We start from the raw sequence: 27,027 nt of genomic DNA, 5'->3' as shown, positions 1-27,027 counted from the left end.
CTAACAGCATCTCCACCACAGTATCCATATTTGTTTGTGCTCACCTAAAATAAGTTCCTAGGCATAGGAGAAATGCGCGTTCAGGATTTATTTTTTCATGAGAGATGCGCATCTTGAGTTGCATGGCTTGCGGGTGCAACCACAGTTGGGCGGTTTGCGCATGGCCGTCAAAGGATGTGCAACTAGAGTTGGTTTATTTCATAGTCACGCATTTAGGATGTGAGATGTTCTCAAACCAGATGCTACAGGTGGTGCCTCCGTTCCGTTCATCATCATCTTCGTCCTAGTTAGGGACCGGCCGCAAGACCCACTTCATTTACTTCATCGCTAACCACTAGTCCTTAACCTTGCAAGTACAAGTGAGCCATCCAGTCCAGATAAACAAAGACGGGCAAGACATGTGCTGAGTTGGACCTAGGGCCAGCCAGCTTCCGGCATCGAGTCCAGATGCGGCTTGGCTTGGCTTGCCGCCACCTTGCGGCGCCACATGCATCACCATCATCATCATTACACAAAGACGGAGGCAGCACAAAAGCAGGTCTACACAAGCAACGACCAGAGGGAGGCGACCTGGACCTGGAAAGAAAGCAACGGCGCGGACAAGGAACGCACCAACGGAGCGCGACCCGTCCTTCCGCCACGCGGGGCAATGCACCTAGCAAAGCAAAGCCCCTCGATCTGCAAAGAGCATTGCAGGCCACAAGACATGCCGAATCATTTCATGGCAACCTGACGGGAGGGGTGAGAGGTCGATCGCGGCCACAAATGTTGACTTGCGCGCCCATTCTCGTACAGCAAAGCTCCTCTTTCCGGCGAGCAGGAGAAAGGCCCGCGCATGATGCGGCCGACGTGCCTGCACGAGCAATGGCTCTCATCATTTGACAGGACCAGCGACCAAAGCTTTCCGCCGCGACGGCGAAACCTGGGGTGAGAAACTGGGGAACCCATTATTGCCTTACCTATCCATATATGTGCACCAAGGTACTAGGCAGCAAATGCATGTTCACAAGAAAGATGGGTAACAACTAGCTACACTGGAAAGAGCGGGGCGGCTTTGCTGCAAACAGCGGATAAACTCGTCTGAACTGATGAAGTGAGTTATAGTTTGGACCCTGAAAACAACAGTTCAAACAACCTGAAGTGACCCCCCTGTCAGCTGTTAAGAAGTTATATAAGAACCACCCTTCCTCAGAAACTGTCCAGGTGCAACACGTCTGGCAGCCTTTGCCAGGAAATTCAGTGGTTCAAGTGGCTATTCGTGCTGCCGCCATATATGGGTGAGAGAGAATCAACCGCTCGCACTTTCTTTCTGTAATACTGTCACTCGAGAAGAGGGATTGCGCACGCGGTACGGCTCTTGATTTTCATGTCCTCTGTTCTGAGCCGCAACTTATTCTAGCTTTCCTTTCAACTTCAAAGCCAGAATAGTTTATCTTCCTATGCCGGCAATCAGTGTGTTGCTGCTGACACCAGAAGTTGAAGTTCTAATGCTATGGCCAACATGTCAGCTTCTAGACAATGTCACTTAATGGATCGTCTGAATTCACTGCATCATTAACAGATAACTTGGTCTCAATAGGCACTCGACAAATCGGGCATGATTGGCACTTGTCAGAGCAAGGTCTGCGAGAACAACAAAAAAGAGAAGGTTGGACATTTGCAGATAAATATGAACGGGCATATATCAGTATGTAGCTTCAGAGCTTCAAAGTAATAACCTGTGAACGTACAGAGCACGGGCATATTAGTTAATGAAAAGGAATCTTACTCGCATAGAACATGATGGCGGCATGGAAGCAGAACAATGCAGATGTACCTCTCAAAGCAAATTCGACATAAGATTCGTTCCTGTATTTATGGACAAATTATCAGAAGTATTATTAGCTCGCTGAAATTGTTCCGGTCAAAATTAATCAGAATTATGTATTGCATCTTAAGTTTTACAGTGGTTCTTTCATGATGAGATATAGTCTCTCCCAGTCATATTGCAATGGCATTGGACTTTTTAAATTAGCTGAACATTCTAAAATGCAATAATGCCAATATTTGTTGTTGCAAACTTGCAGCACACCAGCAAACCAGAGAAAACCCTGCTAGACATTCTTAAGATGTACTCCCTCCGTCCCGAATTACTTGTCTTAGATTTGTCTACATACGGATGTATCGAGACACGTTTTAGTGTTAGATACATCCATATCTAGAGAAATCTAAGATAAGTAATTTGGTACAGAAGTAATACTTATTGATCCTTTTTTTCAAATGGGGGAAACAAGCATACATTCTTCAGCCTCTCACACTGCTGTTGGCTAAGCATTGCCATTTTGCTTTGCTCTCCCAATGCTAACTGAAGTCTCTGTATCTGAAAGTATACATGACTAATTAGCTCCATGCAAACAAATAAGCTAGTGCAGAGAATATTAAAAAATTAATAACCTCTTTGACAAGAACTTTTTTCGGCATCTCTTTTACCATCTCGGGGGGATAACTGCAAAATGTACTATACCTGCAAAGGTACAGACAAATAACGAGACCAATTAATGGAAGACTTCAACTGTCCTGGAAGTATTTATAATGGTTCTAAAGTGATTAGCCATCTTGTTATCTAAATACACATGATTCAAGATACACATGCATAGGTGATCTTTTTTAGTTAATGATGAAAGAGCAGACAATTGAATTAAATGTATTTATCTCTGAATGGTTCCCAATTGAACTGTATTGAAACAATCGGTTTTATTATCTTGTACTCCCTCCGCAAACTAATATAAGGGCGTTTAGATCACTACTTTAGTAATCAAAATGCTCTTATATTAGTTTACAGAGGGAGTAGTTGATTAGTTTGCCCATAATTCAGATAATGTAACATTAGATGACATCCTCCATATTCGACTATGGGCTCAACGTAGTAAGTTCTTTTAGATAGTGATGATTATCTTGTCTTCTCCTCTCCTCTCTCAACAAGACACAGACCCACATCTTTCATCCTGATGCACTTCTGCAGCGCACTACTACATGTCCCCCAGTCCGGCAGTCCCCCTACCCAAAAAGGGTGAAACACAGCAACAATAAGAAAAATGATATGCTGCCATTCTGTTTTAAGAGGCAGTGACCTCCATATAGGCAGTGTTTACTTGAATATTTATGTTTTCTAGCTTCTCATAGATTTATGTACAAATGATGCATCTGTAGACAAGCAGACATGGCATATACAATAAATAACACTGGTGACCTATAAATCCAAATATTTACATAATTCACAACTAGATAGAATTATGTGGTGAATACCCAATGTTATTTGTATAGCATAAATGTGCTTGTTCCTCTTTGCTATCTTCGTCAATAGACCACGTAATGAGCCTGAACAGCAGTGCAAATTAACCATATGAGAATCCAATTAAAACTCCTGTGATAAATATACAGCTTTTAATGTACAGAAGGAGGAGGGACTGAGGTAATGAAGTGAGAAAACAGAGGGCATTTAGAACCTTGAACCATATTGTACCATCATAAACAACTCATCAATCTTTGATGAGACAGAAATATATCCTTCACTAACAACTCCATCTTGCAATTTAATAACAAGCCTTTCAAAGAATCTCCAAACGGCAAACAGTACAGCAACCACTTGGAGCAAAAATATAGGTGAGAAAATAGCTCGAACCGGAATAAACCGTGCATAAGATGGAGTACCCTGCACAGAATATAGACAGACAAGATGTACTTAGACTAGCAGTTGAACAGTATTTCAACATAGAGTTAATAATCATATTGGCCTTCACAGACACTAGGTGACTACAAGCTTAACAAAAAATGGAATGAACAGCTCACAAACGGTACCACAATCTATGTGCAGGACAGAATACATAGGATGTTGGCAGTCAGCTCACAGATTACATATGCCGTATCACATTGAACAGAAGTTGAAAGCACAGAAAGGTGGTAAATAATGCTACCAATCAATTTTGAAGGGAAAAAACATTTGGAAAAATGGAACAGAGCAGACCTCTAAGCGCATACATAGGAGAACTTGAGAAATTACGATAGGAATTATCAGTACAGGGCCACCAATATCCTGCACAACACATGGTTTGTCTACATCAGGATCCCTTTTGGAGAATAATGAAATGTTATCGTTTCAGTTGCACACTCTGTTCCTGCACAATGAATTTATTGCTATACCAAGGATTGGCTGTATACCGACCATTGGATTGGACCACCTTATGCAGACAAGAAAAGCAAAGCACTGGGAAATCCTGTAAATTTTGTCATCAAGTAATTAGTGAGGACTGCTCCATGGAATTATACTGTAACTTAAAATGACAGGATATCTTTTTTACCCAAAGTTAATGAATAAATCCCACCACCCCAGAGTAACTGCATCACCTGTGGAAAATAATATAACTTAGCCGATTCAAATGTTAGGGCCTCTTTGATTCAAAAGATTTTCACAAGAGTTTTGGAGGAGTAGAACCCTTAGGAATTTTTCCTACGTTGGCCTTTTGATTCGTAGGATTGAATCCTATAGAACTTTTTCCTAAGGAAACATTTGTACTACATTCCACAGCAAATCTAGCATCTACTCCAACTTCTTGTGATGCAATCAAACAAACTCAAATTCTGTAGGATTCAAATGGGCGTGCCATTCCAATCCTGTGTTTTTTCCTATTCCTGCGCTTCTACAATCCTGCTAATCAAAGAGGCCCACTACAGTATTCTGACCTATGGCTAAGTGCTTCAGCTTCTTAACATGTTTGACTATGGATGCTACTACTTGTAAACTAGTTATCCTCAAAAAATTACTGTGCGAATCCAGCAGAAAAGTACCTAAGCTAGATACACTGATATAATCTCGTAGAAAGAGGGGGGGCATATATAATGCCAAACAGCACAACTAGACCACACTTAATAGTATTCGTATAGCTTACCGCATAGCTTCAGAAGCATGAGTGAAGTAGCTGCTAGTAGAAACACCATGGAAATTGCAACCCAGAAGTGCTAAGGAAATATGAAGCTGTTAGTAATGGTTAAGGCTAAGTCTTCACAAAATATTATCCGGTAATCAACATTGATATCTAGTGTTTTTAATTACATTATGGTACATGTATACAAGTATGTCTAGAATTAACACACATCACTTTGTTGGACAAAGCAACATTTATCCACAAATTGCAGTTCGGGGAAATGATTTCTACTGAAATGAAAAGGCTTGTAGGTTTAGTTGATTCGGTTAAAAGGTAGGAGAACAAGCCAACACAGGCCAAAAGTTACAAAACGCAGGTGCAATGTGTACTCTGGATTCTTACAGGAAGCCTATCCCATATCTCTTCATCAGTGATTGTTTCCCCATGTCCAGGCATTAGAGCACCAAACATCCTAATGAGAATGGGAAAAGATAGGAAGCACAACAAAACAACTAGAAATGTTAGCTAAAGTATTCTTTACAACATAGTTTCTGAAATGGAGAATTGGTCACTCAAAGACGTCCAGTCATGTGTTCACATTACAATTTAGTCAATAATATACTAGCAAATAGCATCCCGTAAAGGTATTCAGCAACCTAGCAGCCAGAAACAAGTATATAAGTGAAAACCATCAATTACTAAGTTATTATCATGTGCTTATTAATTCAATAAGATTATATCACTGTTCAGCAGTTTCTACAATGTGAGACATTGAGTGAGAATGACATCGTACAGGTCGGATTATTGCTGACAAAAATGTATTGTGCAACAGAGGTCCATCAGTTTGCATCATAGTGACATCTTATCATGGCTACTTGGCTAGGCAGTAGGAACATTGAATTGAAACCATCGCAAGTTTAAAATACAATTGTAGTACAGAATGTTATCCAAAATATTATTTGTAATGCGCGAAACTGAAGTTCATAAACCTGCAAAATGTTAATTAATAGTCATTGATTGGCAGTGGAAGAGCTTAACTGGATATCAAGCTGGGGGCAATCAACAGTGTATTGACTTAGTACGTGAAGATTTGTTGGTACATAATAATGAGATATTGATTTGCGAGGAGGGGGCCCACCCTGGCCCCAAACTAAGCCAATGTTGATTGGACATAGAGGTGTTTAAAATCTTAGAACATTGAGTGACTTGGATAAAATTGGAAACACCAATTTTTTGATGGATTCTAGTAAATTTCCAATAGTGATACATACAATACAAGTACAATTACAGTTTTGCCCTGAAGAATTGTCAGTTACCTGAAATTGTCAACTAACATAATAATTTCCAAGGCCAGGAGTGGAAGGAAAACAAGCTTTAAATCTAGAAAAGGTTCACCCTGGCCTGCAGATGACAGATAACACACTCAACTGGCAAATGAAAATACAGAGACAAACAAAAACGAATGCGTTTTTTTGGATAAATTCACAATAAGCTTTGGATTCACCATTAATACCTTCAAGGTAGATACAGAGAAGAAGTTCAAAAGCAACTAGCAAGGGTGTGGCAACAATGGAATGGCATGGAATCCGCTGTAAAGTTGAATAGTCTAATTTACTTGCTGCCGGACATTTCAACTTCAGAATGAAAGAATGAATTTGGAGCAAAGCTAACAGACACACCTGGTAATTTTGAAGCAACGAAGGAGCAGGCAATGAGAATCTATACCGAACAACGGCAGCATGGAATAACCACAGAGGAATGAAAAGCACCCTGCAGATTTGTTGAGCACTTTGAAAATTTAACATGCAGAGGGTTGCCCTCAGTTCATCACCAGACGAAGTACAGCTTGGTATAATTGGGCAATGAAGACGAAAGCAAGTTGTTCAGCTTTTTTTATCAGAAAAATAGCTGGAACCCGATTTATAAGACCAGTTACCGCTCAATTCCCCTCTGATGGCTTTATTTTTTTTTAAATATTCCGATGGCTATTAGCGAGTAATGTGCAATGAACACATACATACATGCCTGTGATAACCATGCAGCACAATACTAGAACTCGAGGCCAACAGCACATTATCAGGAGAGGAAAAATAATGAAAGATGGACAGTAAGCACATGGTCTTAGCTGCTACTCAATTGGACAAAAGAATATACCAAATCACCAATATGACACTCTCTTGGGTCTGATCAACGCCTAGTCTTCTCATGGCAATCAGCTGTGGACGCAACCTCATCCTTGCAGAGAAAGGGCTTATCCTTGGTGTTAATGCTCACTGCATGCTGGATCTGGAAGACCAGCAAAACGCTGCCGTCTTGAATGGGGTCAGGCCTGAGGCTGCCATGATGTTCGATAAAATCAGTGCGGAAGTGCGTCCATGAGTATTGCATGGTCCGGGCATGGTTCAGGTCGGAGCTTGGCACTTAGGAGGTGGCGCGTGTGGCATTGGAATCACCTATTTGTAGACCTTATAACACTGTTTCCTATCTGTCAATGGATTGCGAAGAAAAAACTTTTTGCACTTTCTGGAAAAAAAGATCCCCAATAAGACAGCTAGGCTGTTGCCCCGTACAAATTTTCTACAGGGATGTTCTCAAATCACCAATGCCAATACATCATTTCCCAACCCGTTGAGACCCGAATCTGCATGTTCAATTGGATTGCAGCTTTCCATTCCATCTATAACGTGCCAGCTAGTACTTCCTACTGTCGTCGTCCTCAGCTATAAATTCTAAACAAAGCATCGGAAAGAAGAAAAGACCAGCATGCTCAATCTAACTACCTCAGGGTTGCTATAACTGCACACAAGATTCAGAGTGCACAACACAAAGTGACGCACGGTTTCAGGTGCCCGCCCAAACTCTCGCCGAGAACTATTGTGGACTGGCAGAAAGTGTGACCATAGCTAGGGTAGGGGGTTGGGGGTGGTCGACTGACTTACCACCAGGAGCGGGAGAGGAGAACGCCGTCGAGCTTGAAGGCGAGGAGGGTGGTGAAGCAGAGCAGCAGCGCGTGCGCAGCCGCCTCCCGCGCCGCCCTCCGCACCCGCCTCCACGTCCCCGGCGCGCCTCTGCTCGCCCGCGCGGCGGCGGAGGCGGCGCCGCCTGATGCTGCTGCTCCATGTGCCATCGTGCGGCGGCGGGCTTCGTTCAGGAGCTCTTTTGTTCGTGATCTGCGAGAGCGACGCGGGGGGCCCCGGCCCGTTGGCTCTTGCTGCTCGTGTGCTTGTTAGCTTTGGACTCATCGCACGGGCTGGAAAACCGCATTTCCTGGATAAGGCCATCGCTTTATTTCCCTTTCTTGGCAAGAACCCGTGTGGTTTGCTCGCCGTTTGGTTACTGGGAGTCGGCATTCAGTTTGCTATTTCGAGAAGGATTTGCTTGCCCGGACCTTGCCGGGGGCAATAAAAATGGAAAGCAACATTATTAAATAAAAAATGACAAACCATTGCAATGCAGGCAAAATTTATCAGCATACAAGTGAAAAGCCTTGTCAACAGAACAGAACAGAACTGCACTGCACCATCCAGGACCGTAAGACCGGGAGATATCACAGAATGGGGCGCTCTCCGTCGCCCTAAGTTGCCCACCCCTACAGCTTCATCTGAATTACTCCCCAGAAATTACTGGGGCAGTTGTTGTTTTACAAGATACATTAGCCATTCACAAAAAAAAAATCTGGCCGCTCATCGTACAATCTACCGCTCGCCTGTTCCTTTTCTACTGTACAGCAATTCAATCCTCACAAATAGTGGAGTGAGGACCATCTAGGTAGGATAACTTACAACTCCGCTTATTAGCCTATCTTCTTCAAGGGCTTGAATTTTATCTTTATTTTCTTGGTCGGCGGCGGCGTCAGCGTCCGTGCCGTGTCTACTGCAGCATCCTTGTTCGAAACCTGGGGCTCGGCACTTTGCTCTGGAGCCGGTGGCGTTGCTGCCACAGTTCCTTGCGAGTCGGAGGGTTTCACTACTATATCTTGCTGAGAAGAAGCTCTGTCACCTTCCTTCTGCTTTCGAGCCAACTCTTTCTCCATCTTTTTCTTCTCTTTCTTGAGGCGCTTCTTTGCCAGGTACTCAGGGTCATCTTTCTTGTCTCGTTTTTCATCTCGGTTGCGCTTCTTATCTTTCTTGTCCTTTCTCTTCTTCTCTTTAGAGTGCAGCCCATTGACGGAGTCTGGAGCTTGGGTTCCAACGTAGCTGGTGGATACTCTTTCAAGCTGACTGCCAGGCTTATCCACATCTTCCCGCACATTGACGACAGGAGAGAACTCATCCTTGGGAACCGCATCTAGCCTTGAATCAGCAGCATCTATCCTTGAATCGGCTGTACACTGCAGTTCCTTGGAGATTTCATACGTGTCCATTACTTTGGCGTTGCTCACGCTTGCGGACATCCTTGATTCACGGTCATGACATGAGTTCTGCTCCTCAATATTATGATTACTTGTGGTCGGTGGCTCATTTGGCGCTCCAACCATAGGGGCATCCACAGACATAGAACTACAAGGACCCGCTTCGTTTTCATTTCTTCCACCATGTGAATGATCTTGGTGATCAGCACCATCTGCTTTACTGGATGATGCACTACGCCTAACCCTAATTTTGACAACATTCCTTCTCTCACTGCAGTTAGATATGTTATCGGCATCTTTGGAAGGTCCAGTGGCAGGTAAGACCTCACGGACACTAGGAGTGCTAGTGGAAGGTTCTTGAGGCCTTGATAGTTGAGGAACCGAGGAATCGGCTTTAGTATGCTGATCAACTGATATCTCCTGGACCAGTGGAGAGGGGGCGACAAACTTTGGAACTCCATACAGTGTTGGAGACCTGAAATAGGAGATATATCAGTACAAGGGTACAATATACAGCAAAACATATTTTATGTTGGAAGGAATGCTCAATGACTTGCAGATTTGTCCTTAATACACTAATGAAACATTGCCTCGTCTTTTTTTAAATGACCATATATATTGACCAAAATTCCAGCTGGCTGTACCACGAAATAAAAATGGAAAAGTAGGTAACAATTAGCATTGATCATGCATTATCTTTTCTTAGCAGAATCATGCATTACTTAGCATAATAATAACTAAGGATACTAACTGGCACAACTCAAGAACACGCCAAATAGCTTTGCAGTTTAACAAATCATGTTGAGTACACTTCATTAATTTGTATCCCATTTCAGGAAAGCCAACATATATGCAAAGGTTGCATCTAGCAATATAACAATTAAACATGAGAGAATGTGTCAACCTAAGTAACAATTACTAACCTTCCAGCAGCAATTTGCAAAATGCAGAACACATTATGGCGAAGAAGGACATTGTTGTATGCTTTTTTGCTACTAAGCAGGTGAAGGAGACCAAAGAGTGTTGGCAATTTTATCTGATCAGTAACGTTAGATTCAATATTTGCTTGACATATGCGCAAGACATGAACAGCCAACTTTGTCGCACCTGCAATAACTCAATGTCAAGAAATCAAGTTAAACAAAAAGAAGCCTAAAGTACTCTACCAATCTAACCTCGCAAAGATCTTTCTTCATCTGTATATTTCAAGAATAAGAAGAGAGCTGCATCTAGCCCCTTATGGTGAAGCTCGAGATCAAGAAGAACCCTGCTGGCTTCTATTCGGACTTTCCATGGTTTATCCATGCTACGGAAAGGGGCAATTAATTCACAAATACGATCCTGCAGTAACAAAATTTTGCACCATATGATTGGGTTATGCAGGAAGAGCACCGACAATAAGACAAGACAGTGAGGACTATTATTGGGATCGTTCTTACAAGGCAAATGGAAGATGATACCCTCTCCGCTATACGTGCAAGAGCTCGAATGCAGCTGACAGTCAAAACCCCATTGTAACCAGGCATAAAGCTGCATGAAATTTTCAGGCCAGTTAGTAGGAATCACCTTGATAGGAGGACAAGTAAATGAAAAAAATACTACTAGGCCAATTCCACGAACTTGTCAAATTGCAGGAGTCGGTCAATACGCTTCAGAAGAGAGGATAGGAGACCTATGCCCTGAAAAGGAAATCAAATGCCATTCACCAACATCAGTGGCCTCTCCTAAGGTTTTCTCTAAAGAACACTTGACAATATCTCAAAAGAACGCCCAAGAATATAAACCAAAGGGATATTAGCCCTATTTAAGTTAGGAGCAAATGGATCAACCTACTGACCGATCTTGCCTAATTGGTGGCTCACTTTTTACTCATGGCTCAGGCATTAGGGGCAAAGCAAAAGGATTTAGGATGGACCAATGTATCAGCCCAACCCAGTCCACTTGCATCCTTAATTTCAATGTTGGCAGAATAGTACGTGTACAAGTTGAAACAACAGATGCACATTGGGCCAGGTTTAAAATGAAGAGCAAACCTCCAACATAAATTTACACTAAAATTGGATTAGCAAATAAGATGGAAAAAATTAACTGAACTAATAGAATTGTAGCAGGTACATCACCACGGCATGACCATAAATATGGTCTGACAGGCTTGACCATAAATGTGGTCTGACAGGGAAAAGCATAGTTAGTTCAGCTATATAGAGTGCCCACACTTCCTTAATTGGTAATTTTTTATTTTTTATTTTGCTTATCTAGCAAGTATTCCTTAGGACTGGAATGTCACCGAAGAACTAGCCATGGACAGGGGTGCGTGGAAGCTAGCTATCCATGTGCCACAACCATGAGTTGGTTGCGAGATCTTATGGGTTTCAGCTCTAGCCTACCCCAACTTGTTTGGGACTAAAGGCTTTGTCATTGTTGTTGTTGTAGCAAGTACTCCTAACAAACTTGAGGACAGATCATAAGCCTGATCATGCAGCCACTGAATAGCTAACGATCCACAACAGGTATCTAAAAGACAAATACATGGCATACTGTACGTAGTCAATGTGCATTCATACAAACCTGCTGGCCAAATTCTACTTCGCCTATTGCTTGGACCATTGCAGCTAGCCAGTAAACATCAGAGTATACATTTCCGTTGTTATCATTATACTGAAAATGGGTCAGGACAAAGATAAGTGCAAATGATTAGAATTGTTGTTGCATCAACATGTAAGCATAGGGCTATATGTTATTCGTAGATAAAATGCAAACCTTTAGAAGCTGAAGAATAAATTCAATAGCTTGTCTCGGGCTGCTCTTATCTGATGATCTAACAAGAGCTACTGCATGAGGAATTGCCTAATCGAAGGAGCGCAAAGAAAAAGATCAGTGCAACAACAATGGCTTGAGTAAAGACGACCATGATCATTGATTTACTAACTTGATCAACAGCCATCAAGTTGAAATGATGTCAGCAACATTCATATGGATAAAGCAATGATATTAGAAATCCCCCCACCCTACTTTCTTTCTATTTCATATTTTAGTTGAAATTTCATGATCCAAAAGTCCTTGGAACACCGACTCAATTGAGTTTTTTCTGTAGTAAAATACAAGTCACAAAATTGACAGTTAAGCCTGCAGAATATCCTATGGGGGGATGGTTGCCTCCACAATCAAGAACATACAAATTTTCTTTTCTAATGACCCAAGAGGAAGTCTATCTTGCTATTCTGGTTATTCTCATGTATGACTGTAAGCCCAACTCTTCTAATATTATCAAAAAATATTGAAACTGCATTTAACAAACTACAGATGAATGTATGAGAAATCTTGGTAATGATGCTATACAATGGATTTTGTTGACACGGTTAATCACAAATACAATTCCTACCTCAGTGCATTACCTCAAGAACAAAGTATTCTGGAATATCATGGAAGTCGTTCGGCCTATCAGTAAAATAAAATAATGTTTATTACACGTTTAGAACACAAAGCAAACATAGCCATGGATACATGATAGTTTGTGACTAGAAACAACAGGTTTATTGATGAATGCAGATCCTGACCTGGGTAATCCAATATCTGTATCAAACCGGCGGCTTTTATAGAATTTAACCAGATGAAGCAGCCCAGCTAAATCTGTGTCCTAAATGAAGAGAGAAGACAATTCAGGTAAGCAGCAAAACAAACAGTGTAGAAAGTGTCGTTACACCAAAGCATGATCCCTTGAAAATTTTATAACTTATCAAAATCTTCCTATTTTTTGACTGCACAGTGTAAACAAATGAAAATGCCGGCGTAAGCTATTAAAAAAAGGAATTTAAAGATCTAGCCACCTCGAAAGCATACTGCACACATGGCAAAAGTCAATATATAACTTACTACCGATTCAAGATTTATTTTCATCGTTTGATTTTCCACCCTATCTTATGCATCCGCATCCACCAGCAGCTATACGAATGCTACATTTGACATTTCACAGAATGGATCTTTTGAAGTAAAACTCCTGAGAATAAAAAACACCTTTCCAACCCTTTCACTACAAATGCATTAACTAAATAAAATGCATCCTATAAATTCTAAATAGTTGCACGCAGAATGGAACTTAAAGAAGTGTACCTCTGATGCAGTTACAGCTAATGCATATGCCGCTTCAACTCTAACTCTCCAAAAGGCCTGTTGTGTTACAAATCAGTACGAAGTGACATTGGAATTAAGGTCTCAAGAAGCATGATGAAATACCTTTGTATCATTTAGGAAATTATTGAGGGCATTAATCACAGCAAAAGAGAGCTGGGGTAATTTCTCCAGAACAGCTATTGCCTGTGACTGGGAAATGACATCTTTGTCCTTCTCCAATTGATTGATCTGCCAAAATGTCTCAAAACTTGAGTGAAAAATAGAAGAAAAAATGTGTGCATATATCCTAATGGCATCATGTTTGGTTAATTATTAATTTGCATTCTTCCTGAAGCTTAGACTACAGGCAAAAAGTCATTTCAATAAGCACCATATACATAAGTCTGACAAATATGAAGGTAATGTTGGAGCTAATTAACTTATTAAGATTCCCTGCTCCACAATGTAGAAGCAACTATACCAACACTCTTATAGACGCTTGTCCAATTGTCTTACTGACATTGAGGAAAATTACATTATTTAAAATGCATATGGATATTTTATGCATTTATTTGAAGACCAACAAGGAAGCAGAGACCATTTGTACATATGCAAAAAAAAATATTGAAAGATGCAGTAGATCAGAAAGATGCAGCATAAATCTGATCAAGCTCAGGCAATATTGTGGTGCCTAAGGCAGAAAGGAATCAGAACCTCAAGGCAAAAACTGAACTAGTCCAGATTCAATAAACACCTTCTGAACATACAAAGGATACTTGCCTTTGTGTAGCTTAATCTTCACAACCAAGTATTAGAAGTTTAACACAATTATCAAAATGACAAAGTAAAATAAAATGACGATAGATCTAGATAAATAGGGAAGACTCCAGTAGTTAAACAAGAAAAATTTACTAATTTCCTTTATACAAACTATGCAGCATTAAACTAAAGTCAACATTAAGTTTATCTGGTGATACGCACCCACATCTGAATAGGCTGGTGAAAATGGATTTCAGCAAGGTATTCCATTTCTGGGTCCACTCTGATCCATAGTAAAGGGGAATCCATGCTGCAGTACACAGATTTGAAATAAGTTTCAAGTAAACTGCAGGATAAAGAAAGAAGTGGATTAGATAAAATAGACCTTGTGCGGTTCTCTTGAGTTGAAGCATCTACGTTGTCATCAGAACCATCAGGCTTAGAGCCCTTTTTGGTTTTCTGAAACCGCTTTGCTGCTAGTTTGGAATGGCACTGTAATTCCACCACCTGCAACGCTTCACCAGCCATTGGCAGAATCGGATGATCATACACTCCATCAGTTTCATGAACACGTACACTCATCATTCCTGGCCATCCAGTTGCACCTTCTTGAATATCACCATTCACGTGACTATCAGAACCTGGATCAGCTTTTGCTGTACAACCCCGTGAAACAGCTAATTCGACCAGATTTCTCCTTTTGTTATAGGAGATTCCCAATCTTGCAAGCAGAAGGAATGCGTAAGCATGTGGAGATAACAAAAAGATTGATTTCTTGTTACTGGGTAAATCCGAACAAGGAATGCTCTTTTACCTCATAATTGGACATCCACAAGATTCAATCCACCGTGGAAAGAATTCTTTGAGGAATGGACGTTCAAGATTGCCAATCTTATTCGCGAGGTGCCTAAACTGAATAAATGAACATAATCTAATAAATTCAATTGTGTGCATACTACAAAGTTGAGGTTATGCTGCTAAATACATATTTATGTGTCTTTTTGTTGATGTTGCAATGGCCATGATGGATGAGTCTCATCAGATAGCTACTGCAACAGAGTGCAGAAATGAACAAAGAGGGCCCACCAGACTAACATAGAAGTGCAACATATTGTGAAACTACAGTAATCAGCATGCTACAGTGCTTAGTTTAACGTACGAGAAGTTATAGCCCACAATGGAGTGCAACTAGAACATCAGCACAAACATTTGTAGAATATCATGCACCACTCCTAATATATTGAATGTACATATTCCAGGCTGAAAAAAGGCATATTAAGAAATGCCAAGAGAAGTTCCAAACTAAAGATCACGAGCATAAAGCCGATAAACAACTGGTTAGATGAGAGGTATACCTCTTTCGTACTTAGTGTCCTCGAGGCACGAGTTGAAGCAACTATCATCTGCAGAATCTGGAATAGGAAACGACAACCACATCATCATAAGTGACAATGCTCATAGCAGTCAATCAAGAGGATCTATAAGCATTAAGTACACAAAGACAACAGTAGTTAGATGATAAAAAGAATGTTCATTCAAAACAAACATTTCCTTTTCTTTTGCAGAAAGTATAAGTATTCAACAATTCAGCAAGTGTTGTTCATTAATAGTCATGTAATCAAATGACTATCAATCTGTATCCTAGAGATACTGAATTATGCAAGTACTTTCAGAAGTTACATCGATTGATTAAGCAAACTGCTTCACTGATGTAGACAGCAAATTGTCAAAAATAGAAACACCAGAATACCAAAGATGCACATAGCAACCTTTCGAAAAGAGTCTGGTCCCATCTGTTTCTCCAATGTTTGAAGAACAGCCACCTGTTTAAAATATGAATGTGAGAGAATGATGCATAAAGCTAGTGGTATAGTTTACAAAAACAAAACTTACTGCCTTCAATGAACGAATTTTCCCATATGAGCCAAGTGTTTGAGTTCCATACAGATCAGTTGAAGCATCAGGAGACCCCAAAGCAGTTGCACCGCTGACATCGAACTGGCATACGGTGCAATTGGCCTATTACAAGTACACAGAAGGATTTCAATAAATAACAAACAAGAATCTTGTGAATCAGATCAAGATGAGATTGCATGCTTATGGCTAACCAGTTTTCACCTACTTTATCGTTTCACTAACTTATTTTTTCTGTTTCCACACTATTTTCCCACGGCAGATAATAAGATTAGTTCAGAACAGCACAGTTTAGCAACTGCAAACTCAGCCATAGTACAAACCTATCCCAAGGACAAGAGTCAAATTCCTATTGTTATCTACCAGACTGTTCTAACAGCAAGATCAACTAGAATAGCAATCATTCATTTGCAAATTAGCACTAGAAGGTAATGCACAACAGCAAGAACTGTATATAAATAGTTCTGACAACAATAAAAACAATATTGTGCCAGTGTACTAATTTCGGAACACTGTAGCATGACGAACTAAGATACACAAGCGTTTTAGCATCAATTAATTCCAGCTTTCCTTTATTAGAAAGAAATATTAACAGCAAATGAGACCATTCAAGCACGAACAACTTTCAGGTTACTGACTTGACTTTATATTTCAATATGATAAACTAGTTAATTAATCTAGAGAATCCTGGTTCAAACTTCAAATGGGTAGCATATGTATGATTAACAATTCCATGGTAAAAAAAAGAAGCTCAATAGATACTTTTGTAAGTAAGACAACAAACCTTGAAACGCCTATAGCGTGCCTCATTATTCCCAAGGTAACGCTTGATAAAAAGGTCAGTAAGAAAACCAGCCAAACCATCCAGTAGCCAGTCTGCTCCAACAGAGTATTATATCATCAATACTTCAGCAAACTTTACCTACGTAAGTAGTATCACATATGAATTAGCAGGTATAGATGAATTACCATCATTTGGCTCTTCCGCACTTGTGTATATGCCAAACCACTGCCTTGCAAGAGCATATGCTAGTTTGATTCTCGTGCCAATAATCTGAACTATTTTATATGTTAGATACATCAGTAGTAGCTATTATATCTCAACTAGGTAAGTTGAGAATCTGCTAACAAAACTTTAATTCAAATATCAAAGCAGAGGAAAACCTAAACAAGTGAACCTCAGGCTATTCTTAATAATGGATGTGTCAACTATCACCAACATGCATGTCTATTAAAGCATTATACACCAATCATACCCGAATCTGGCAGAACTATTGCGCATACAATTAAGCAGACATTCATAAACAAATCAGTGGAATTATTTGGTCAAATTAACAACCATACAATAACATCTAATGCAGATGACAGACTCATGACACAAAATACGAGGGGGGCCCTGTATACTGATCCGGAGGGAGTACTGCATACTGTGGTTCGTGAAATAGTCACACACAATATTGATGGATTTGATAGGGGAGAAAGCAGAGAGAACACAAGCATGCACCTGGTCTATAACTTTTTCATCATTTAGGATATCTGCACTGAAGATGCATGTGGAGGCTCCAAAGCTTGTTGGCGATACTACCATTTCAGATGGAAGAAAAATTTGCTTGTATAAACCAAAGGGAAATGATGCCGCGAGATAATCTTCATAACAGCTGCAAAACAACAATCATGAAAAACAAATGTCAAGAAAGTAAAGAAGTTCAGAAATGCCAAAGCACAAGCTTCTCAAGATATTAGTAAATACTAACTCCAAACAATAATGTTTTGACAAAATTGTGTTTTGTTTAGCACCTGTAAGCATCGTGAAAGAATGAGACGGTGTTATCGAGCTTTGACAAAGTCGGAGATAAACACATGTGGGATACACTTATTCCATTCTTGTCAGGAAGAACTTCAAATGGGCCTACAACCAACGATATCCACTGTGCACTAACTGGAGTGCTCAATTTGTATACATAAGTTTTCCTTGGAGGATCTTCCTTGCTTAAGACCTGCATAGTGCAACATCAGCGGAATGTATAAGCAAAAATGCAGTCAATCATAATGCCCCTAATCAACAAGCCAGGTTGTTCCAGAAATAATACGGCAAGAGATCACATAAGTTGTCAAAGAATATAGAGTAATAGGCATACTACAACACAAAGTGTTATGAAAGGTTCATTGTCAACACAAAAAAAAGCATCAGTTTTCCATTAGCGGATACTACTCCCTCCGTTCCTAAATATAAGTCTTTCTAGATATTTCAACAAGTGACTACATACGGAGCAAAATGAGTGAATCTACGCTCTAAAATATGTCTACATGCGGATGTATGTTGTAGTCCATTTGAAATGTCTAAAAAGACTTATATTTAGGAACAGAGGGAGTACATCGAATCGATTCCTTGCCTCACTGTGATACAGATTGAAAGCATACCTGGTAAAGCAAGTCCCCATTGCTGACTGCGACTAGATCTGTGCTAACTGTAAACTCCAGGTCAAACCTGGGAATAGCATCATGGTATAAAGAGTATTGTTAACAACCAACATCAACTACAATAGCAAGATGAACAGGCAGAGTTAAGTAAAGTCACTTACGGACAACGTTGTGTGGCACTATCAATGCAAGGGAACCAACAGTGTGCACGCCTTATTTGACTATTACTATGTAAGACATTGTTGACAAAATGAACACCAGTTTCGGCCTTCTCCAAAATATAATCTACACGAACCAGTTTTGTGTTCTTCACCTACAACAATTTACAATAACACATCATAACTACATGTTCACTCTAGAATTGTAAACAAATGATATTAACATGCATTAACAAAACCGTTTATACCTTTTCGCTCTCGATTTGCATTTCCTTTTCTTTCTCATTTTCATTTGTGACTTCCTTTTCCTTTTCCTCGTCCTTTTCCTTGTCTTTATCCTTCTCCTCTTCAGTTTCCTTCTCCTTCTCTGTCTCCACCTCCATCTCAGTTTTCTCTTCCTTCTCATTATCTTTTTCATCTTCTTTTTTGTTCTCCTTTTCCTCTTCCTTACCATTTTCCTCCACAGAACCATTGCAGATTTTAACTGCTTTGTCATCAGAAAATTGAACATGTTTTCCACCAATTCCTTCATGCTTTTCACCATTTTCATCACCCGGTAGCTCAGTGGTTGACTTGACCGATCTCTCAGATGAAATGATGAGATTAGGTACAGCTTCACTGGTTAGAGAAGAGACGTAAGCTGAGCATGCAGCATCAGCAGCAGTCTTCAAACATGATACTGACAACCAACTTGACTGATCATCAACATTTTTCCAATGAGGAGAATACTCAAATTCAGCAGCCTCACCATCCACCAATATGTTCCTAATCGTCATACTGTCAGCATGTAGAGCGAAACTATCGTTCTCAGCTAGAAGAACTTTCATCTCGGTGTACCTTAATGAATGGACCAAATATAAAGTTTAGGAAGCTCCCATGGGATCACAACGAAGGTTTTGCACTATGGATACTCGATTGAAGATCAACTAATAATGAGGAAATTAGCACAGTACCATCGGAAAATAGGGATAAATTGGAAAACTACCATCCAGTGCAAGGATGGCATGCAGGGCCACGTGTTAGTGTGACTTGATATTATTTTTCAACTTCTTTAGACAGTACTAAGCAATACTGCCCAATTTCATTAGATTTTCAAGAAAACGCCAACCACTATTATTTGGGCACCTTCAGGTCCTTCACCCAATTACCCATTGGACATACTCACAATGAGAAGTCAAAATGACTATGTCCGCAAATACAATCTGGGATTTAATAATCAATAATCTAAATGAGAAGTCAAAATGACTATGTCCGCAAGTACAATCTGGGATTCAATAATCTCTAAGAAACAATTCATATGCAGAGATCTGGAAGCTCAGGGGGAGTTTGGTTCCCAAGCAACATCCCTGCTAGCCTGATTTGGCGCCGTGGCAGGCGCTGGTAGAGAAGGGAAAGAGGGAATCCGGAAGGAGAGAAGGAAATTAGGGATTCCAGAATTATTGAATTATTTCCTGAAATCCTAGTACACACTACTGCTCAGATGATCAATTTTAACACAGGAAAGTATGTGAACATCTTCCTTATGTTGAGAAGACAACTACATAGATTTGTGTAAGTTTTGGCTGACACTTGCATAAATCCAGATTCATATTTCATTTCAATTTCTATAATTACAAGGTTGTTTGAGTAATTCCTCATAGCATTGAGACAGTCCAATCCCTCCATTTAGATTTTTCCAAATCAGGACTAGTTTCTGATGCACAACTAAAATCGCATCTGGAAACATATACTGAATCAATCATCACAAGTCTCCAGAACCAAGTGTACCAATTAGATATTCCTGTTTTCAAAGAAAAGCAGACTCGCATTTGCATACTAAGGAACTACAATGGTAGCCCATTTTTACCAAAACTTGTTGCCTCGGAACAGGTTGTACCATAAAAAGTTGTGTACTACGGCACATGCCTCCACTCAAACTGATCCTAGCAGTGATAATTTAGCTGTTAAGCACATAAAGTAGCTTGCAATTTTGTCTCTAAAGATACAATTTAATAATTTATTAAATGATAAATCAGCTCTCTATGAAGTTCTTGAATCCATTGAATTTTTGTATGAATACCGTGGGAATGGAAATGCTTCCTTCCAAATTACTGCACTCTCAGCATGCCACAATTTTTATTTTGTTTTTTTAACTTCTCTTACATGAACCCAGCAAGCTATGAAGGAGATGGATTGCTAATCAGGACAAGACTACTGTATATGTTTTATCAGGCTATATCAGCTAACTGTAACCTCATTTTTAACAGTTCAACTCGAAAATGCTACTGGGCATTTGCCATTTTGCCTACCGCAGGGAGCAACACATTTCCTCATGGTGAAAGGCACACTACTATATTGCATAATTAACACATGAACTGGATAATAGCAACAATAGATGCACGGATTGATAAACAGAGCAAACTAAAAACAACCAATCCTGACCAAATACAGAGCACGCGGTTAAGCACTACCATTACAATACAAATGTAAGTGTGGTCTCTACTCAATTAGCTACGATTCATAGATAAATCAAACAAGACAAGAGTCGGTGCCTTGGAACTAACTGCCCCACGGCATTGCACAATTCAAACTCCAAAGCACGAACAAAAACGCTCGCAGCACCAACATCATACCACTCAATCACCAACCCCAAACCCTAGCCCTCGCGGCAGGAAGCATATTACACTAAGCATCCCCAAAAGGCAGCTAAAGCCGCGCGCATTAGGGCACGGGACATGAGTGGGTCGAAGCTATTCGGGCAGAATAAGCGGCGGCGAGGCTCACCCGTAAATCAGCTGGTTCTCCATGTCGATGGAGAGGCACAGCTTCTGGTGGAGCACGGTGGGGCCTCCGCCCGCGCCCCCTTCCGGCTTCTGCTTCCGCGCCTTGGCCATCGCGGGCGCTCCTCGAATGCTCCCCTCCGCGCTGCTCCGCCTGCTCCCCTTCTAGGGTTTGGAAGCTGCTAAAGGGGGGGTTCGTCGGTCGGAGTACGGTGGTGTCGGGCGGCTTAGTGAGGTGGTGGTGGCGGAGGCGTGGAGGGGCGCCACGTCATCGGGCACTCCGAGGGACGCGAAGCCGGGGGAGGAGGCGAGTGAATTTTATAGGCCAGATGAGCGAGCGCTCGCCGGCGATGGAGCCCGTCGCGGCTCAGATCTTTCGCCGCCCGGCGGCTGGGCTGCGTGGATCCGGTGTATGGGTTGCGGCGTGGGACCGGAAGCCTCGACGGGCGTGGCGACTGACATCGTAAGGTTATGTCCCGGAAGTCTATAGACCCGGTCTATGCTGGTTGTGCAGCTGGCAGCTACCCTTTTCTTTCATTCTGTTCTCTGGGGTGGTAATCGGCACATCCGTGGCTTTTACGCCGAGCGAATACTTGAGGATGGGCTGTTTGTGTGGCCCTAGGATTTAAAGTCCGTCCCCCTCAAAAACATCCAAATGGACTTATGGGCCAGTCTAGAGTTTTCCAGCCTTGGGCTTTTCTACCCCATGGATTAGTTCGAAAGTCCAACTCTGATCTCGAGCCCCTCAAAAAAAAAACTCTGATCTCGAGTTTCTCAAAAGAAAAGAAAAAACTATCTCGAGTTCATATGCTCCACTAATGAACAGTGAATTCAAATAAAATAACAAACAAAATATTAAAAAATGAAATTTTACATATCAAAGATGAAAGACTCTTCTAGGTGCCTTCAAAATTTCGCATTGTGATGACATCTGAGGAGTTTGATACAGGAAAAAAAATGGAGATCGAATTTGAATGTCATCTCAGCTTGAAAATTTACAAGCACATATAAGCGTCTCTTATCTTTGATGTGCAGAAATTTCAGAAATTTAAATTTACTTGGCATTTTTTTACAAATTTACTGTTCACTCGGGTGAAAATAAAACCGCTCTCACAGCGCTACAACATTTGGATGTAGGTATACACTCAAATAATTCAGAAAAGACGAAAGAAGACAAAAAATATATACACATAGTAGATGTTATCATACAGATATGTGCAGATACAATCACCAATCACCCTTATAACCGCATATACGGATATTCTACACCTATGGACCCATATGAAAGACTCAGCCAACATATTTTAAGATTGATGAAGACATTATAGGCACCTTGCTATTGATACGAACATCGCATATACTGGAATAATATGTCGCTCTATGAGACACACAAGCTCCAAACTAAAATTTAATCTCTGGGCGGATGAGGATACAATCATCCTATTTTTTGCTAGAAATCACTTTGTATTACTCACGTAGCATCGCTACTATAACATGACAAGTTCATACTCTGAGCCTAGCCACACCATAGTGCGATGAGAAGTTCTACATATGAAGCTAAGAGGTGGCTAGCATTATTTTGACTATGTAATACAAGAATTTCTTTGTTGAGCAACTGGATCTCACAAACGGTTAAGCTATGTTGTGATATGTCCATCTCTTCTTTCTTGATAGGATTTATTGCGTCCAACATTCTGACTCAATAATAATTTGCTTATGGCTCCATTGCAGCGCAAGTAAGACTTCCTCTTTAACGGCCAATAATTTGGACTCTAATGCATCATGACTGTGATGAAGTTAGCGGCAAGCACCGATCACAGTTTCCTCCAAGTGGTCACGAAGGATCATGCCACTATCGGTTGTTCCATCGGATACAAATGACACGTCAGCGTTCAACTTCACCCACTGCTCCTTCGATATCCCCCATCTGACATGATGTCCAAGGAGAAGGAGTTTACTTCGGGCCTTGGCAATCTAGAACAACATACTTACCATTGAACAGATCTTTCCCTGGATGTTGAGAAATTTGAAGAATGGATCGGACATAACCACATAGGAATCAAATGGAGACATCAACTGGCAGGCCTGGCTTATTACGGACGACTCATTGCGTACATACCAAATTCACCACAACAACACCAGGAGGTTAAGACGTTGCACATATCGCTCAAAGCATGTGATATGCATTCGGAGCCCATATTCCGCAAATTCCTCATAGCTAGGAGCGACCATACCTCGGACATAGCTAACCACAATTTCCTAGCATTAGGACAACATCAAAGCACATGAAAGGTGCCCTCATTTTCTAGACCGTATACATGACGTAGAGTAGTATTTTCCAAGTTACAAGAATGCTTTAGAGTCCATGTTGACAAACAATTGGTTGCGACGCGCCAAGCAAAAATTAGCACCTTTGGTGGTGATTTACACCCCCCATAATGCATCCTAGAGTTTTCCCATCCAAAGAGGAGCTGCATGAGGTCTAGTTTGGTTGATATAATTCGTCAAATGCAATTTTTTGTAAGCACTGTTGATACGTCTCCAACGTATCTATAATTTTGATTGTTCCATGCTATTATATTATCCATCTAGGATGTTTTATATGCATTTATATGCCATTTTATATGATTTTTGGGACTAACCTATTAACCTAGAGCCCAGTGCCAGTTTCTGTTTTTTCCTTGTTTTTGAGTTTTACAGAAAAGGAATACCAAATGAAGTCCAATGGAAGTGCCAATTTTTGACGATTTTTTATGGACCAAAAGAAGCCCCGGGAGTAAAAGAGTTGGGCCAGAAGAGTCTCAGGCCGTAGGGTGGGGGCGCGCCCTACCCCCCCCCCCCCCCCCGGGCACGCCGCCCTATCTCGTGGACGACTCGGGGACCCCTAGACTTGTTCCCGACGCCAAAAATTCCTATAAATACAGAAACCTCTAGAAAATAACCTAGATCGGGAGTTCCGCCTCCGTAGCCACCGAAAACTAATCTAGACCCGTTCCGGCACCCTGCCGGAGGGGGGAATCCCTCTCCGGTGGCCATCTTCATCATCCCGGTGCTCTCCATGACGAGGAGGGAGTAGTTCACCCTCGGGGCTGAGGGTATGTATCAGTAGCTATGTGTTTGATCTCTCTCTCTCTCTCGTGTTCTTAATTCGGCACGATCTTGATGTATCGCGAGCTTTGCTATTATAGCTGGATCTTATGATGTTTCTCCCCATCTACTCTCTTGTAATGGATTGAGTTTTCCATTTAAAGTTATCTTATCGGATTGAGTTTTTAAGGATTTGAGAACACTTGATGTATGTCTTGCATGTGCTTATCTGTGGTGACAATGGGATATTCACGTGATCCACTTGATGTATGTTTTGGTGATCAACTTGCGAGTTTCGTGACCTTGTGAACTTATGCATAGGGGTTGGCACACGTTTTCGTCTTGACTCTCCGGTAGAAACTTTGGGGCACTCTTTGAAGTTCTTTGTGTTGGTTGAATAGATGAATCTGAGATTGTGTGATGCATATCGTATAATCATACCCACGGATACTTGAGGTGACATTGGAGTATCTATATGACATTAGGGTTTTGGTTGATTTGTGTCTTAAGGTGTTATTCCAGTACGAACTCTAGGATAGATCGAACGGAAAGAATAGCTTCGTGTTATTTTACTACGAACTCTTGAATAGATCGATCGGAAAGGATAACTTTGAGGTGGTTTTGTCGGAGTAATGGGCCACGGGTAGCCTAACCCGAGGCCCCCAGCCTTTCAAAACATCGGGGCCGGCTGCACCCCTCAAGATGGCAAGATGAAGCGCCGCCTTCTGGCGGCCGGCTGGCACAATGGTCGACTGCTAGAAGACAGCCATGCTCAGGAAGGCGACTCCAAGGCAGGCCGACTCCCAGCAAGCGGCCTCCAGAAAGGCCGGCTCCTGGCAGTCGACCCATGGCGCCCTCAAAGTCTGTGCCCCAATTAAGAAGACAAGACAGGGTACGGCTACAGTGCGAGCCTTCCCCCGAATCCAGGGATGGGCATGGCCACAGTGCCCCGTACAGGCGGAGATCTCCGCATGGCGTGGCACTGTTGCCTCTCCCCCACACGTCACACCTGACAGGCGGAGTCATGTTCCCACGAAGGCCTGTCAGGTACAGCTTGCAGATGGCGGGCCCTACCTAGCAGCCAAAGCCCTGAAGTCGGAGGAGGTTGGGGCAGCCGGACCTCGGAGGAGCCGGCTACTAGCAGGCGGCCAATCCCTCCCTTGGGCCCCACGCGCCATCAACCAGATGAGACACGAAGTGGCAACAGTGATCGCCCACCAGGTGGCGGGACTGTAGCCACGCCTCCCCGACCAAGCCTGCGTCATTAGCGTTACGGCTATAGTGATCAACAGCCGACAAGACCCGCAAGCGACGGGAGCGGCTTGTCGGCTCCGTACCAGACCAGGCAGCGGGCCCCAGCTGTCGGCCAAGAAGCCGACGACCAGAGAGAATGACGACTGGGCCCTACGCCCGGCCAGATTACCATTGTACCCCTGGGGGGTAGGCCTATATAAACCCCCCAGGGCACCCATGCAAAGGGTTCGGCGCTGTTAGGACAAGACTCATACCTAGAGGAGGAGAGAGCGTGTCTGCCTTCTTCCACCTCTAGCAAACAGCTCGAGGAGCACCATTGTACCACTTACACACTAGTGATCACGCGGAGACCCCGCAGAGAAGGACTAGGGGTGTTATCTCCTAGGAGAGTCCCGAACCTGGGTAAAGTACGCCGGCATTCATGTCTACGTCTCATCCCGCTTCCAGGCACCGGCGACGTTCTACTCGCTCCCACCATGATAAGCCATCCTTTGGCATATGTCGCACCCAACCCCCGACATTTGGCGCCCACCGTGGGGCGAGGTGCACCATCTCCGGGGGGACTTGTTCTGGACGGGAACCATGTTCCTTCCTGGCAAGCGCAGCCAGCCCGGCACGCCGGACGGCGTCTGCGCGAGGCGCTGCACGGTGCGGAGATCGCCTGCGCAGCGAGCTGCCTCGCCGATCTTGTTGGCGAGATTCGCCTCTCCGACGAGCCCGCATCCGACGCGGGCACCAACGGCCTCGAAGGCCGCCTCATGGGCCTCCTCGATCAGCTCCACGTCGCCAGCGAGCCTGCTGCTGACTTGGAGTCGGTTGGCTCCACCGACCCGATGTTGGTCGACTCCGACACGGCTTCGCTCGACACGTTCCCCTCCAATGTGGTGGTCTACGATGAGCCGCTTCCTTGCGCGGACAGCGGTGGCAGCACCGTCACGGCGGTGCTCGTGATCAGCCACGACGAGCACTCTGGCGGGGGCGATCAGGACCCATTGCAGACGGCAATGCAAGACTTGGCTGCGCCAATCCCGGAAGACGCCGACGCCGAGACGCTGGAAGCGTGCCGCGTCCAGCTCGTTGAGAGCGCCAGCCTGAAAGTGCGTTATATCGACTAGAGGGGGGGTGAATAGGCGATTTTTATGAAAGTCTTCAAAACGTGAGAGTTATGAAGACAAACAGTGAAGATTATGCCTATTACTATGCAGCGGAAGTTAGATTACACTAGGCCAGCCATGGTCATGTATTCAATAGATTGAAAGCGCAATGACAAACAGCTTCAGTGTAATAAGGATCAGGTAGGAAGAAGTTATGAA

The 27,027-nt window shown here is 42.4% G+C and overlaps 2 protein-coding genes across 3 annotated transcripts; both read right to left on the bottom strand.

The window, feature by feature from the left end:
* Nucleotides 1-982: 982 nt before the first annotated feature.
* LOC125509272 (uncharacterized) lies at nt 983-8,236 on the bottom strand. 2 transcript variants are annotated; one of them, XM_048674201.2, is made up of 15 exons: nt 7,841-8,228; nt 6,581-6,671; nt 6,415-6,490; nt 6,218-6,302; nt 5,304-5,373; nt 4,926-4,995; nt 4,338-4,383; nt 4,202-4,253; nt 4,004-4,072; nt 3,486-3,691; nt 3,286-3,357; nt 2,434-2,503; nt 2,279-2,359; nt 1,769-1,848; nt 983-1,623 (listed from the first exon to the last, which is right to left on the bottom strand). In XM_048674201.2, the coding sequence occupies exons 1-15, from the start codon at nt 8,026-8,028 to the stop codon at nt 1,512-1,514; spliced, it is 1,368 nt and encodes a 455-aa protein (XP_048530158.1). In that variant the 5' UTR covers nt 8,029-8,228; the 3' UTR covers nt 983-1,511. The 2 variants fall into 2 exon arrangements, with proteins under 2 accessions (XP_048530158.1, XP_087382343.1); XM_087526217.1 differs by having other exon boundaries at nt 6,415-6,671; nt 7,841-8,236.
* Nucleotides 8,237-8,446: 210 nt separating this feature from the next.
* TAF2 (TBP-associated factor 2) lies at nt 8,447-21,892 on the bottom strand. Its single transcript, XM_048674199.2, has 25 exons — nt 21,378-21,892; nt 18,863-19,451; nt 18,618-18,769; nt 18,457-18,523; nt 17,833-18,032; nt 17,540-17,693; nt 17,005-17,089; nt 16,820-16,911; nt 16,015-16,140; nt 15,891-15,944; nt 15,477-15,533; nt 14,936-15,033; nt 14,507-14,842; nt 14,344-14,431; nt 13,486-13,611; nt 13,363-13,419; nt 12,810-12,889; nt 12,648-12,690; nt 12,013-12,099; nt 11,821-11,910; nt 10,873-10,931; nt 10,692-10,782; nt 10,428-10,593; nt 10,176-10,359; nt 8,447-9,727 (listed from the first exon to the last, which is right to left on the bottom strand). Exons 1-25 carry the CDS (start codon nt 21,485-21,487, stop codon nt 8,695-8,697), a joined length of 4,224 nt encoding a protein of 1,407 aa, XP_048530156.2. The 5' UTR covers nt 21,488-21,892; the 3' UTR covers nt 8,447-8,694.
* Between the last annotated feature and the right edge of the window lie 5,135 nt (nt 21,893-27,027).

Source organism: Triticum urartu, chromosome 5A (assembly GCF_056163025.1).
Source record: "Triticum urartu cultivar PI428250 chromosome 5A, HENAU_Tu73, whole genome shotgun sequence".
In the NCBI taxonomy this organism is placed as follows: Eukaryota; Viridiplantae; Streptophyta; class Magnoliopsida; order Poales; family Poaceae; genus Triticum; species Triticum urartu.
This window is presented reverse-complemented; position numbering and strand designations above follow the sequence as displayed.

Excerpts from the sequence above, each read along its gene's own strand:
- LOC125509272 (XM_087526217.1), bottom strand. The coding sequence starts at position 8,028 with ATGGCACATGGAGCAGCAGCATCAGGCGGCGCCGCCTCCGCCGCCGCG. Across the intron at positions 4,254-4,337 it reads GATTTATTCATTAACTTTGG|GATTTCCCAGTGCTTTGCTT; the intron begins GTAAAAAAGATA and ends CAAAATTTACAG. Across the intron at positions 2,360-2,433 it reads AAAAAGTTCTTGTCAAAGAG|ATACAGAGACTTCAGTTAGC; the intron begins GTTATTAATTTT and ends GTATACTTTCAG.
- TAF2 (XM_048674199.2), bottom strand. The coding sequence starts at position 21,487 with ATGGCCAAGGCGCGGAAGCAGAAGCCGGAAGGGGGCGCGGGCGGAGGC. Across the intron at positions 17,694-17,832 it reads TTCTTTCACGATGCTTACAG|CTGTTATGAAGATTATCTCG; the intron begins GTGCTAAACAAA and ends GTTGTTTTGCAG. Across the intron at positions 13,612-14,343 it reads ACCAGCCTATTCAGATGTGG|ATCAATCAATTGGAGAAGGA; the intron begins GTGCGTATCACC and ends ACATTTTGGCAG.